This window comes from Rhincodon typus, chromosome 24 (genome assembly GCF_021869965.1).
Source record: "Rhincodon typus isolate 14 chromosome 24, sRhiTyp1.1, whole genome shotgun sequence".
Classification (NCBI taxonomy): Eukaryota; Metazoa; Chordata; class Chondrichthyes; order Orectolobiformes; family Rhincodontidae; genus Rhincodon; species Rhincodon typus.
In genome coordinates, this window is record NC_063355.1 from 10,520,190 (window position 1) to 10,535,119 (window position 14,930).

The 14,930-nt window shown below is 44.6% G+C and overlaps 1 protein-coding gene across 3 annotated transcripts in view; it reads right to left on the reverse strand.

Annotated features, from left to right (window-relative positions):
• LOC109931398 (calcium-binding protein 1) overlaps nucleotides 1–14,930 on the reverse strand; it is a 114,777-nt gene that overhangs the window by 81,943 nt on the left and 17,904 nt on the right. For all 3 annotated transcript variants that reach the window (XM_020530688.2, XM_048611377.1, XM_020530687.2), the window contains 2 exons: nucleotides 10,912–10,942; nucleotides 6,584–6,727 (listed from right to left, as the gene is read on the reverse strand). In XM_020530688.2, coding sequence (XP_020386277.1) covers nucleotides 6,584–6,727; nucleotides 10,912–10,942 — 175 coding nt within the window. The remainder of the gene's footprint in view (nucleotides 1–6,583; nucleotides 6,728–10,911; nucleotides 10,943–14,930) is intronic.

Below are 14,930 nucleotides of genomic sequence, written 5' to 3' on the forward strand. Positions count from 1 at the left end.
TCACCCACTCCGCAACGTCACCCACTCCGCAACGTCACCCACTCCGCAACGTCACCCACTCCCTATCACCACCCACTCTGCAACGTCACCCACTCCGCAACGTCACCCACTCCCTATCACCACCCACTCCGCAACGTCACCCACTCCCTATCACCACCCACTCCGCAACGTCACCCACTCCCCGTCACCACCCACTCCCCGTCACCACCCACTCCCTGTCACCACCCACTCCCTATTACCACCCACTCCGCAACATCACCCACTCCCCGTCGCCACCCACTCCCCGTCGCCACCCACTCCCCGTCGCCACCCACTCCCTATCACCACCCACTCCCTGTCACTACCCACTCCGCAATGTCACCCACTCCCCGTCACCACCCACTCCCCGTCACCACCCACTCCCCGTCACCACCCACTCCCCGTCACCACCCACTCCCCGTCACCACCCACTCCCTGTCACCACCCACTCCCTAACGTCACCCACTCACTAACGTCACCCATGCTATGACATTTCTCTCTACCCTCGGGTACTGTATCCTGAGAGGGGACTGGTAACCATGATGTACCATTAGACTGGTCTGTGACTGTGCATGACAAAGTGCTGCAGATGTTTGCTTTTGCCTTCTGGAGGTTGGCTGACCAGGAATCTCTCCTGATCTTACTACCTGCCATCGGGTGTGTTGGACAGATTTACAGACTGATTCTTAACCTCATCGGGTCTGTTTCAAAGAATCCAGACCTGCAACGGGATTTGAACCTGGAGCTTCTGGCCCTGGGGTGTTGACACTACCACTCCACCCCAAGACATCTGCGCTAACATTGCTAAGTGTAATTTCTAGGCAAAAGATGATTCTTCTTTTCATTCTCTCTACACTTGGGAAGACACGTAACCCTCATCTTTTTGAAAAATATTTCAATTATTGTGGCAAGCTCTTGTGTAATCCTTGTACCTTCGAACACAGGCAAATCAGCACGGTGGTCATTTCATCGCCAATCCCTAATTGCTGTGATGCAATGACGCTGGTGTGGGTCTACGTCATTGTCTACAATCCTGGTGAGGATGAGTTAGGATCAGCATGGGGTAATCCCAGCATAGTGGCCTATCGCTGTCAATGAAGAGAGTAGACAGCCCCCTGTAAAGACAGAGTTGTGTGCGGGGTCTCAAGTCCTAATGGAAAACGCTGCCATTTGTTGCAGTCACTGGGTCAATCTTGGGTTTGTGTGATTAGGTAAGATTGATAATAGTGAATTGCTGGCCTGTTTTGCATCCTCTCAATCTGAGTATCGATAAAAATGAAAAGTGGGATCGATGTAAAACAGGTTGCTGGCTCATTATCACAGTTTCAGACTGAAGTACATCACACTCTAATGTGTTATTTGTAGACAGCAGCAGGCATTATGTTCAGGGTTTACTGAATTGCTCTTGTTTTTGCATCATACCAATCCCTAATGACCCTGTATGCACTCCCCACCACGCTGTGTCCATGCAGCATCTCAAGACTGCAGACCCCAGCTGTTTAATCACATCCCTCCTCCTTAAAAACTTCTTCCCTAAACAGGATAAACTTCATCAGTGATCGTCATCCTGTTACTATTACGTGTGTGTTTTGATTAATTTAAGCTCTTTGGTTTTCTGTTAAAGGGCTTCACATTAACGTTACCGTCAAAAACGATTTCTAAACCTTGTTTGATATTCTGGCAGCCTGTATCAGGATGATGGAAATTGTTGTCAAATGCTTCATGGTGTCGCTAAAACATCACTGCCCCTGCCTCTTTGCTTTTATACCTGATATTCTGATAAAAAATTAGCTTCAGTGCCTCAATAAGGCTACTGTGTAAATCTCTGCAATGATCCAAACACATAACAAAACATCTGCAGAAGATCTTAAAAAGGTTCTTTGTTAAAAACGATAATGAAGGTGCTTTCATGATTGAGAAGGTAGTAGCCCAGGCCTCTCACTCTCCCTTTCTGAAAGGGCATTTTCTTATTTTACAGACTGCAAACCAGGTTCACAATGTGTGTGCTGAAACTTTATCTAGCTGCAGAGCTAGCAGAGATTCAACGGACAGTATTTTCAGTCTTTGGGGAATAGTGCATTTGAAAGGGCCATTCACCGCACAGCTTCCTTGATTCTCACAGCTACATCAGTTGGTATAAAAAATCCCCCCACTTTCAATTTGTGCTGCTCTCTATATCTCTCTCTCTTGGGGGCTATTTCTTCCAGACACTCGCCATTTTCAAATGATTTTTGTCACGTTGTCTCTTACTTGTGGAAGGGGCCCTTGTGCTGTGGTGGTAATGTCTCTACCTCTGAACCAGGATGCTCAAGTCATACCTGCTCCAGGCATATTTAATTATCATAGAATCCCGACAGTGTGGAAGTAGGCCATTCAGCCCATCAAGTACACAGACCCTCCTAAGAGCATCCCACCCAGATCCACATCCCCCTATCCTATCCTATCCCTGTATTCCCCATGGTTAACCCACCCAGCCTGCACATCCCTGGATACTATATGGGCAATCCACCCTAACCTGCACATCTTTGGACTGTGGGAGGAAACCAGAGCACCCGGCGGAAACCCATGCAGACACGGGGAGAATGTGCAAACTCCACACAGACAGTCACCCGAGGGTGGAATCGAACTCGGGTCCCTGGCGCTGTGAGGCAGCAGTGCTAACCACTGAGCCACTGTGCCACCCAATGTTACTTAATAATATCTCTGAACAGGTTGATTATGAAAATGTTATCTTCAGGGCCGGGTGATTTTGTTTGACCATGACAGCTACGGTGCAGCACTTACATACAACGCGCAGAGAGAGGGACCAATGACCGTGGGACATCTTGCACTGAACAGTTCTGAAGACAAGTCGTATCAGACTCAAAGTGTTAACTTTGTTTCTCTTTCCACGGATGCTGCCAGATCTGCTGAGTTCCTCCAGCGTTTTCCGAGCTTGTTTCAGATTTTCAGCACCCCCATTTTTTTTTTGCTTTTATATGAACAGCAATCGCCTACTCAGGCAGACTCCAGGTCCAGGTGTCAGAGTTGGGGAGCCCTGCTCAGCAGGAAGCCCACTGGTTACTTCAAAGGCATCCCACTCACAGTGTGCTGTGTCTCCATTTGTCTGCTAACATCCAGATCTGGGGAGAGTTGCGTATTCTCAAGGGGCACAGGTGCCAGGCTATGGCACAAATAGGAGCAAGGAACATACGGCACGGTGGCTCAGTGGTTAGCACTGCTGCCTCACAGCACTATGGACCCGGGTTCGATTCCACCCTCAGGCGACTGTCGGTGTAGAGTTTGCATATTCTCCCCGTGCCTGCGTGGGTTTCCTCCCGCAGTCCAAAGATGTGCAGATTAGGGTGGATTGGCCATGCTAAATTGTCCAGGGTGTGCAGGTTAGGTGGGCTAGCCATGGGGAATACGGGGATAGGGTGGAGGACTAGGTCTGACTGGGATGCTCTTTGGAGGGTCAGTGTGGACTTGATGGGCTGAATGGCCTGCTTCCACACTGTAGGGATTCTTTGTGCCAGCAGTTCATGCCAGACAAATTTCTGAAAGAATGTCAATTAACTATCAAACAAGTGAAGAGGAAGGCTCATTTTAAAAGAGGCAGCAAATTTCTCTGGAGCTCCTCCAGACTAGCACCCTGAATCATTTTTTAAATTCGTTTGTGGGATATGGGCGACACTGGCTCATTTATTGCCCATCCCTAACTGCCCAGTGGGTCATTAAGAGTCAGCAAGATTGTTGTGGGTCTGGAGTCATATATAGGCTCATGCAATTTCCTTCTCTAAAGGACACTGGTGAACCAGATGGGTTTTTGGGCAATTGACAATAGTTTCATACATATCACTAGATTCTTAATTCCAGATTTTTTTTTTTAAAATGAATTCAAATTTCACCATCAGCTATGGCAGGACTGGAACCCTGGTCCCCAGGACATCAGCTGGGTCTCTGCATTAATAGTCTTCTGATAACAGCAACATGCCATCATCGCCCCTTGAGGCAGAGTGAGTAAACAAGTTTCTGCCAAAGTTACGATGGGAAAAGCACAAGGGTTTGGGTTAAAAACCCGTTTTTAATGACTCCCCAGAGTGCCGCAGAGCCTACAGGAGTGGAATAAATTACCCCCATTACAATGCAGCCAGCTGCTGAGAAGCAGTTTTAAGGCATAAAAGGCGCTGCCATTGGAGCACAAAGCTCCCCATTTTGTTCCTAACAGCAGCATCCTCACACACTGTTTCACAATGAAAGATCATGGCGGCATTGTGCCAACCCAACACTGTTCATAAGCCTCGTGGTATCATTTCTTCCTCACAATTAACTATCTGTTATTTGCAGCAAACACCTATTCCTAAGGCTGGAGCGTAGGAGGTCGAGGGGTGACCTTACGGAGGTTTATCAAATCATGAGGGGTATAGATAAGGTGAACAGCAAGTGGTTTTTCCCTAGGGTGGGGATTTCAAGCCTAAGGGCACATTTTTAAGGTGAGAGGAGAAAGATTTAAAAATGACATGAGGGGCATTTTTTTTTTACATAGGGAGTGGTTTGTGTGTAGAATAAACTTCCAGAGGAAGTGGTGGATGCAGGTACAGTTACAATGTTTAAATTTAGATGAGTATATGAATAGGAAAGGTTTGCAGGAATATGGGCCAAGTGTAGGCAGGTGGGACTAGTTTAGTTTGGGATAATGGAGAGCATGGACTGGTTGGACTGAAGGGTCTGTTTCCATGCTGTATAACTCTATGGATGTCCAGTGATTGTGGGATTTGTAACACTATGTATCAGCTTAAAGAGACAAGTTACATATTAAACCCCCGCACTACAACCGGGCTGCTGTGGAAAGGCACTGTGTCAGGTCCTGAAATCTGAGATGTGTACCTTTAACAAGGTCCCAAATGCTGTGTTTAATTAAATGTGGCCTAACCTTTAACCAACAGAGCATTTATTTGTTGGCAGGGATCACATCAATGAAACAGATCAATAATAAACTCTCCAGTGGGCAGCAAACTTAACAAACTGTGAAATATCTTAACTGACTTAACTGCAAAGAAACGTTTGAGGTGATAGTTAAGATGAGTTAGTGCTGAATTAACTTGTATGTGTCAGGGGAGACCTGGAATTAAAGTAACTTGCTCGAATTGCATTTGTCTTCTGCCTTGCGGCAGATCCGAGGCTGTAAGACCCAACACTCGATTCCGCTTAGTTGCGACGTATTTTTGTTTTAATCTCAATTCCATTGGAAACATAGAAAACACAGAAAATAGGAGCAGGAGTAGGCCATTCAGCCCTTCAACCCTACTTCCCCATTCAACATGATCATGGCTGGTTATCCAACTCAGTGCCCCGAGAACTATATCGAACTCCTTCTTGAAAACATTCAATATTCTGGTCCCAAACACTTTCTGTGGCAGAGAATTCCACACGCTCCCCACTCTCTGGGTGAAGACATTTCTCTACGTTTCAATCCTAAAAGGCACTACCCCATATGTTTAAACTGTGACTCCTGGTTCAGAAGCATTAAAACCACCCTTCCTGCATTTGGCCTGTCTGGTCCTGTTAGAAGTTGAGAAGTTTTTATGAGATTCCCCACCGGAGCCCCATCCCCATTCTTCTAATCAGTGAATACAATCCTAAGCAATCCAACCTCTCTTCATATGCTGGTCCTGCCATTCCATGAATCAGTCTGGTAAATCATCATTGAACTCCCTCCATAGCCAGACCATCCTTCCTCGGATAAGGACACTAAAACTGTGTACAATTATTCCAGGTATTAAACTTGCCACTACATTCCATGTAAAAGTTTCTTCTTGATGAGACTGGGAGAGAGGAATGTGGTGTTGTGGCCAACAACGCCCCACCCTTGGCCCAGGCATTCGGCATAACCAACATGTACCTGTGCCACGATGTTGTACAGGGCACCAGGACTTGGCGTCATTGAGATATGTCAGGTTAAGTGATGCCAGCCACGGCATTTCCTAAAGGAAGTTACAAGCATACAATGTCAGCTGAAATTACTGGGCCTTTACTGAGTCTTAAGCAGGAATAGAACTGTTTTTGGTTTGCTCATTTACACGCTGGGGTTTGACTGGATTTGACTTGGCTTTGGTGCTTGTTATGTTTCTAACGCCTGATTCTCGGGTGTTAGAAACAGTCACAATTTAGGCTCGGAAAGGGTAAGGTTCAATGACTTTAACCCAAATTGCCAAGCTGCCTGGTAGGAAGACTGCTTTAGGACACACATCCTGACTCTCCAGTGCAGCCATGAACATGGTCCCCTGGAACTCTTAGGCATGTGATTCGTTCCTGGGCACTCACCATGTGACATGGATCTGTTCTATAGCATAGCCAATATATTGGACCGGCACCTCATGGTGTTGCTCCATTACCAACATTAATGCCATGAGTACTTTGTACCTGGTCTGAGCAGATGGCGTTTCAACTCCATTGTATTCACCCGGCCTTCAAATAAGATGGGATTTTCCAAAGTTGTACATCTGCTGTGCTTCAGATTTCAATGTTCGAAAGGTAGTGTGATTACAACCAGGTCTATTTAGATCATCACTGTTTCTCAACTTACAGTTCATGTTGATTTGCTGGGACAGTTCAATCAGCTCCATTTCCGTTGGCATATAGCCCATCGTCCGCATACAGTTACCCAGGTCCTTACAGCCAATGAATCCATCCTTGTCTTTATCAAACTCTTTGAATGCGTCTCTCAGCTCTGGCAACAGAGAGCAATTTGATCATAAAGACATGTCATTTAATAAAACAAATCTCGTCTGCCATGAGTATTAGATTAATGAGACCAACAACAGCTTGCATTCAAATACCATTTATATTGTGGGATAATATCTTCAGGCACTTCACAGAAAGTTAATCAAACACAAGATCTACAATGAACCAAGGGCTCAGGGTGTCTGAAAGGTTAGTCAAATCGGTGGGATTTGAGAAGGAGGGGGCGGTGGAGAGATGGAGATACTGCGAGACAGAATTCCAGAAATTAGGGTCTGGAGAGCTGAGGACACAGCCACCAATTTTGAACTGAAGGAGAGGGGAGAGTTACACAACATTCTTCCGGCTTCCTAACATGCTGTGTCTGTTCTGTGATGTTATACTGTACAAATTAGGTTTGGCGCAGTCTCACTGACTGCGCATCCTAACAGTTACACTACAGACAAGCTCCAGCTTATACGATGCTCTCACGTTCTTAAGTTAGGTAGCCCATTGTTTGGGCATCTGCTCTTAGAACTGAAGAACTATTGAGCAGAGAGTTAGGGCAATGTACTTGGAGTTTGCGCAACTTGTGAAGATGGGGTTTGCCGTGTGAATTATGTAGCTACATTCCAATTCATCCAGTATGTCACACACATATTTGTAACAGATATATTCAGTCAGGTGAATGGGGTTGAAAGGTGTGAAAAATGAGAAGCATGAGCTTGGAACACATGACTGAGGAGGAAAGCGAAATGAACAGATTGTGGAAGATCTCTGACAGTTACTTAAAAAAGGGAGGCAGATAGAAAACAGGGAATCCTAGACTGGTTAGCCTGACAACGGTAGTGAGGAAAATGCGAGAGTCCACCATAAAAGTTTTAATAACAGAGCACTTGACAAACAGTAACAGGACGAGACTGAGTCAGCACGGATTAATGAAAATTAAACTGGAGAGTAGTCAGAAAAGATTTACCAGGATGTTGCCGGGAATGGAGGGTTTGAGATATAAAAACAGACTGGGAAGAATGAGACTTTCTTTTCACTCCAGCATAGGAGATGGAAGGGTGACCTTTTTGAGGCCTATAATGTCGTGAGGGATGTAGATAAAGTGAATGACAAGGGTGTTTTCTCTATGGTGGGGGTGTTCAAAACTAGAGGTCACATTTTAAGGTAAGAGGAGAAAGATTTTAAAAAGGACACGAGGCGCAACTTTTTTTTTTAAACACAGAGAGTGGTTTGTGTGTGGAATGAACTTCCAGGGGAAGTGGTGGATGCAGGTACAATTACAACATTTAAAAGGCATTTGGATAAATACATGAAAAGGAAATGTTTTGGAGGGATATGGGCCAAGCGCAGGCAGGTGGGACTAGTTTAGTTTGGGATTATGGTCGGCATGGACTGGTTGGACCGAGGGGTCTGTTTCCATGCTGTATGACTCTATGAAAATGAAATCATGCTGGACAAATCGACTGGATTTTTTCGAGGATATAATTAGTGGAGTTGATCAGGGAACCAGTGGATGTGGTTTACTTGGACTTTCAGAAGGTTTAATAAGTCGCACATACGAGATTAACATGTAAAATTAAAGTGCATGGGATTGGGGATAGTGTACTGACACGGACAGAAAACTGGATGTCAGGAAACAAACAGTAGAAATAAACAGATAACAAGGTGTGGAGCTGGATGTACACAGCAGGCCAGGCAGCATCAGAGGAGCAGGAAAGCTGACATTTCGGGTCTCGACCCTTCTTCAGAGTAGAAATAAACAGGTCTTTTTCTAAGAGCCAACTAGCTCTTGTGAACCCTAGCTATTCACAATATATATTAAAGATTTAGCTGAGGGAATTAAATGCAATATCTCCAAGTCTGCAGATACCAAGCTGGATGGGAGGGTGAACTGTGAGGAGGATGCAGAGATGCCTCAGTGTGAATTAGACAAATTGAATAAATGGATAAGTACATGGCAGATACAGTATACGGTGGATAAATGTGAGGTCATCCACTTTGGGAGCAAAAACAGGAAGGCAGATTATTATCTGAATGGCAATAGATTGGGAAAAGGTGCAATGAGACATGGGTGCCCTTGTGCCCCAGTTGCTGAAAGTCAACATTGCAGGTACAGCTGGTGGTGAAGAAGGCAAATGGTATGTATTGCCTTCAGAGTAAGAGGATTCAAGTACAAGAGCAGGGGTGTCTTGCAGCAACTATACAGGGCCTTGGTGAGACTGCATCTGGAGTACTGCGTGCAATCTTGAAAACATTTATTTTCATCCACTCACTCAACCTGTCTATCTCCCTCTGGAGACTCTGTGTCACCCTCATCACTTGCCTTCCCAATTATTGTTGTGTCATCTGCAAACTTGACTATAATAGTCACTTCCCTCATTCAAGTTATTAATATGTTGTAAATAATTGTGGCCCCAGCACTAATCCCTGTGGCACTCCTCTAGTCACACTGCCAGCCTGAAAATGCCCCCTTTATCCCAACTCTGTCTTCTATTAGTTAGCTAATCGCCTATCCAGGCTAATATACTATCTCCAACACCATGGGCTCTTATTATATTGACGCGCCTTATTTGGGGTATCTTATCAAATACCTTTTGGAAAACCAATTGTATCATATCAACTGGGTCCCTTTTGTCTATCCTGCTTATTACCTCCTCAAAGGACTCAAATAAATTTGTTAGGCAATGATTTCCCCTTCATGAAGCCATGCTGTTTCTGCTTGAACTTATTATATATTTCTAAATGCTCTACAATTACATTCTTTATAATGGGCATTAACATTATCACAATAACAGATGTTAAGCTAACTGGCCTATAGAATCATAAAATCCCTACAGTGAAGGAGCAGGCTATTCAGCTGATGGAGTCCACACCCAAAAAGCATTCCAACCAGACCCGCCCCCTAACTTATCCCTGTGACCCTGCATTTCCCATGGCTAACCCACCCAGCCTGCACATCCCTGCACACTATGGACAATTTAGCATGGCCAATCCACCTAGCCTGCACATCTTTGGACTGTGGGAGGAAACCGGAGCACCCGGAGGAAACCCACGCAGACACGGGGAGAATGTGCAAACTCCACACAGACAGTCACCTGAGTGATAGTTATTATGTTTATTTCTCCACACCACCCCCCCAATTAGCCTCTGGATTGTTTAGTATTTTTGGAATGTTATTAGTGTCCCCTACCATGAAGACTGCTAGTTTACAGCAGTTTGAATTGAGGTCCTGAACAAATGAGCCCGTTTATCAACCATTTCTCCCCCAACATCTCAGAGTCCATTTGGTCATTTCTCCATGCCCTCTCTCTACCCCGGTCAACTCGAATGCTTGGTCTGTGCCTCGTTCTGCGATGAACTCACTGGCCTTAATTTTGGGAAGCATTCAGACTGCTATCATCGGTCTGAGTGCACCAGAATGCGTAGAATTTTGTTGGGCTGTGATGACTCTGCAGCCCAATAGCCTGCTGCTTTAACCTCTTGGAAGTCTAAATATAAAAGAGGTTGGGGAATCTCGCACTGTTTCTCTGGTTAATGGACCAGAGAGGAAAGGAGGAAGCAAATTCAATAATAACTTTCAGAAGAGAATTGTCTAAACTCACGAAATGGGAAACACTGCAGGCGTATGAGAGTAGAGCAAAGCGAGTGAAATCGATTAAACAAATTCTTTTGGGGAGACTGAATGGCCTGAATCAGTCGTGTGAGATTCTACGATATTAAATAGGATATTAAAAACGGTGTTAAATTATGCAGATAGTAGCCATTGCTTTTCATAATGAAATATTGTAACAGCTAGCCAAAAGGTAAGTGTGCGTGGTTCATGATAACACTGTCTTTTCTAGGTGCAGGGTTTCTGAACACCTTTCATAAAAAAATCATACAGTACAGAAGAAGCCCTTCAGCCCAGCATGTCCATACCGTCAAATTTGTTCGGCATGATTTCTAGTTTAACGTCATTCCCTCACATGAAAGCTGCTAAATTCAGGGAAGAATGGCATCTGGGTTAAAAAAACACACTCCATGTGACAGTTGGAAGATACTCTGTAAAGAGAATCCACCAAATATATCCGTGACGATTTGCAGACACTTTCACTTTGTTTGGTTATTAATGAAATATACAGTCAGCGTTTCCTGGAGAATGGTTCTTATTCACGGCATAAGTTAATAAAAAACTGAAATGTTTACCTTCAATTTCCTCTGCTCCCAGCTCTCTGTCCTATTGACAAAACATTTGGCATTAGATATCTCCCATGTACTTTGGTGTGTGTTAAACATTTACAATCGAAATATGATGCAGGATGCATTCAGTTATCTTCAATGAGAAGGTAATGATGTCACTGACTCAATCCTGATAGTACTGGAGTCTGTGTTGTTTATTTTAGTTGAAATGTTAAAAGAGACACTGGGTTGCACAGTGACATCAAACTATCAAACGTGTCCCCTTTTTAAAAAGACCATAAATGATTGAAACCCAAATAATAAAATGAAGAAGTTTTATGCAATTAAATAATAGTCTTGGTACCATCCATTCTGTACTCCAGTCCCTTCGCCACAAGGCAGTCTTAAAATTACCTCCTCACTGAATTAGTTCATTCTTTAAAAACATGCTTCCATACAACATGCAGAATTCCCGACTACCATCCAATGCTCCAAGCAGGGAGCAGCACTGGCAGGGTGCACAGTTTGGATAACTGCCTGTGTTCCCTGGGATGTGTGCAGGAATGCTACTCCCTCCCTGCAAGAGCTGGACAGTGGGATTCACTGCAGACAAACAACAAGCCATGGCCAACCACAAAGACTGTGAGTAATGAAAGGGTGGAAGCTGCGACCGACTGAAATGTAGGTTCTCAGTATAGAGTGCAGTCGGCAGCAGGGAAGTTGTCAAAAAAAAAAATACAGAGGGCACTGGTAATATTCAGCAAATCAGGCAGCAGCTGAAGGGAATGGAAGAAAATCAACATTTCAGGTCACTTGCTTATGTCTCCCTCCACAGCTAAGTATTATCAGCATTCTCAGTCTGTGACTTTCCACAATGTACCCTGTAAACTGTGACCGGAAATGTCGATTCTTTCTCTCTCTGCAGCTACTGCCTTACCCTGCTGCATATCTCCAGCATTTGCTGCTTTCTGTATTTTGTGATATACTTTATACCTTAGGAGTTACATTTGTATTTGTGGGTGGGGAAATGTGTGGGACTTTTATGAACGCAGCTCACCAGAGGTTTAAGTAGGGTTACCTTATGCAAGTGGAGGTCAAACCTGTGTATACAATGGCCGTGGGTGTGACAGAATGTGATACAAGTGCACCTCTCTAACCCAAAAACACTCGAACAATATACGTTTGAGCCTACAGCAGCTCCTAAGACCTGAAATTGTACGAGACTAAGTCTGCACTGGGGGCCACTATTGTGTTAGGTGCAGATGACTGCTGTAGTAGAAACAACATGCAGGATATTCTGTCAGAATGATGGTAACCCTCAGGTGACAGCAATGAAGCAGCTTTCATAGTTGCTGCTAAGATGTAGTAGCATTACCAATTTGCGCACAGCTAGCTCCCACGCTCAACACTGAGAAAGCAGCCAGATAATCCTGGATTTAGTAATGATAATTGAGGGATAACTAAGTTCAGGGAAAACTTCATTGCTGTTTTTCCAAGTACTGCCAGGGGATCCTAGGCATCCACTGGACAGGGGGCCTTGATACAATGCAGCAGCCAAAAGCTGGCACCTCTTGAGATTGCAGGGCTGCCTTGATACTGCCCTGGCCTGAAGATGCCTAGCACACAAATGTTAAAGCTGCTGAACAAACAAAGAAAACACAGTTGAGGAAACAGCTTTTTTACTGCGTGGCTTTGCTGTAAACATTGTAGGAACAATCTTTTTACTCATTTGTGGGATGAGGCTATCGCTGGCAATGCCAGCATTTACTGCTCTTTCCTAATTGCCCAGGGGGCAGTTAAGAGTTAACTACATTGCTGTGGGTTTGAAGTCACATGTAGGCCAGGTAAGGATGGCTGTTTCCTTCCCTAAAGGACTTTAGTAAACCAGATGGCTTTTTCCCGACAATCGGCAATAGATTCATAGTCATCATTAGACTCTTAATTCCAGATTTTTTAAATTGAATTCAAATTCCACCATCTCCCTTGGCAGGATTCAAACCCAGGTCCCCAGAACATTATCTGGGTCTCAGGATTAACTGTCCAGCGACAATACCACTAGGTCATCGCCTCCCCTCCTGTCTCTTGAAGCAAGATTTCCCGTACTCATTTCAGTTGTGATGTGGAGGTGCCAGTGTTGGGCTGGGATAGACAAGGTCAGAAGTCACACGATACCAGGTTATAATCCAACAAGATTATTTGAAATCACACAAGCTTTCAGACTGCACCTGATGAAGGGGCTGCACTCCAAAAGCTTGCGTGATTTCAAATAAACCTGTTGGACTATAACCCTAGCATGTGGCATTTCAGTTGAGCATGCTGATAACAGAAGGCTGTTAAAACAATTCTGCTGGGGGCTATTTCCTCCTCCAATATCAGCTGCCTATCCAGTAATATTGTCGCTTTCATACATCAATGTTAATCTAAGTACAGAATTAAGTGTTGTCTCTAGGTACACTGCTCTGTTGCTTTCTATTGGCAAAATGTGTCCAGAAAACAGAGAGAATCACACAGTGAGATGGCAAATTCTTCAAAATTTAAAACCGCTGTGATAACTTTCTTTAAATCAAACATAATGCTGAGCCATTGCATTCGGGCTGACCACTGGAAAGGAGGGCCAGCAACACGAGAACAAACAATGGCTGTGTTTTCGAGGATTATTCATAAAGATCTATTAGCCACCAGAGAGCACTGTACTTTCACACTCAGCTCATTCATTAAACTCAACTGACAATCACCAAGCAATGTACCTTAACACTCAGATCATTCATAAAGTTCTACTGACAACTGTTAGGAATGAGTGTTGCACTGGAATGTTGTTGTAAATCATTAAATCAGCATTTTTGTAGTTAATACACGCCTTCAGTCCTCTCCCTTCCTATCTCACAACAGTACTGATTCATAAATATTAACAGCTACATCTGTCTCCTGGGACATAATTTGCCTGGAAATTCTCCTCTTCTCTCTTCAGTTTTTGTAGCTAAGGGACAATTACTGAACCCCAGAGGGTATTGGGGCAATTGACAATGGGTGCATGATTGCTGTTAGGCTAGCTTTTAATTCCACAGTTTTTTTAAAAACGGAATTCAAATTCCACCATCTGGCCAAATGCTCTTGTAGTGCAGTGATAATGTCCTTACCTCTGGGCCAGGAGACCTTTGTTCAAGCCCCACCTGCTCCAGACATCTCTAAACAGGTTGATTAGAATATCTTCACCATCCAGCCGCGCTGGGATTTCGAAACCACGTCCCCTGGGTCTACCTGAGATTACTAGTCCAGTGACATTACCACTGGCTTTGCCAGGGGTGAAGACAGTGCCTCCGAAAGGTGCTGGTCAGTCAGCTGGGTCAGCGCCACAGTGAGAGATGGTAGAGTAATCAGTGGATTAGTAAACCAGGCTTTGAGGACATGGGTTCAAATCCCACCACATTTTAGGTTCAATCATTGAGCCTGGATTTGATCCCAGGAGTGATGTGTTCATTGGTGAGAAAGTTGGGAAAATCACATGAAATAGCCAGCAAGGTGCCTCTCAATATCAAGAATAGAAGTTCCATTCTCCTACCTGGTCAGACAAAATTCTCACTAATGAGCAATGAGAAACCTATTTGCATCAATTAGCTTGTATTAACATCTTATTATTACCTTCTCTCACCTCATTAGTATACAGTATTCCCAGCCTGCAAAGAGACTAGACGGTGACATTTCCCAATGTGGAAGCTGGTACGGTTACTCAGGCATTCCAGCTCATTGCTTGCTCTTCCCGACACCTGTCCTGGGCACCAACACCAATATCTCAGTGCACACATCAAGGACAGTGACTACATACACCCTTATCTATGGACCTTGTCATCCAAAACACTTCTTGGCACATCTCCAATCCAGTATGGTTCTCCATTTCAAAGCTGCACCTTGGGGCACACTGGCACCCCTGTCCATGATACTGCTGCCAAGGTACTCTGTGCGTAGGGAGAGGGCAGCTACCTCATGGTTTGGACCAGGCTGCATCTCAGGACTCCTCACTTACTCTCTTAGAGCTCACTCACTTTGTG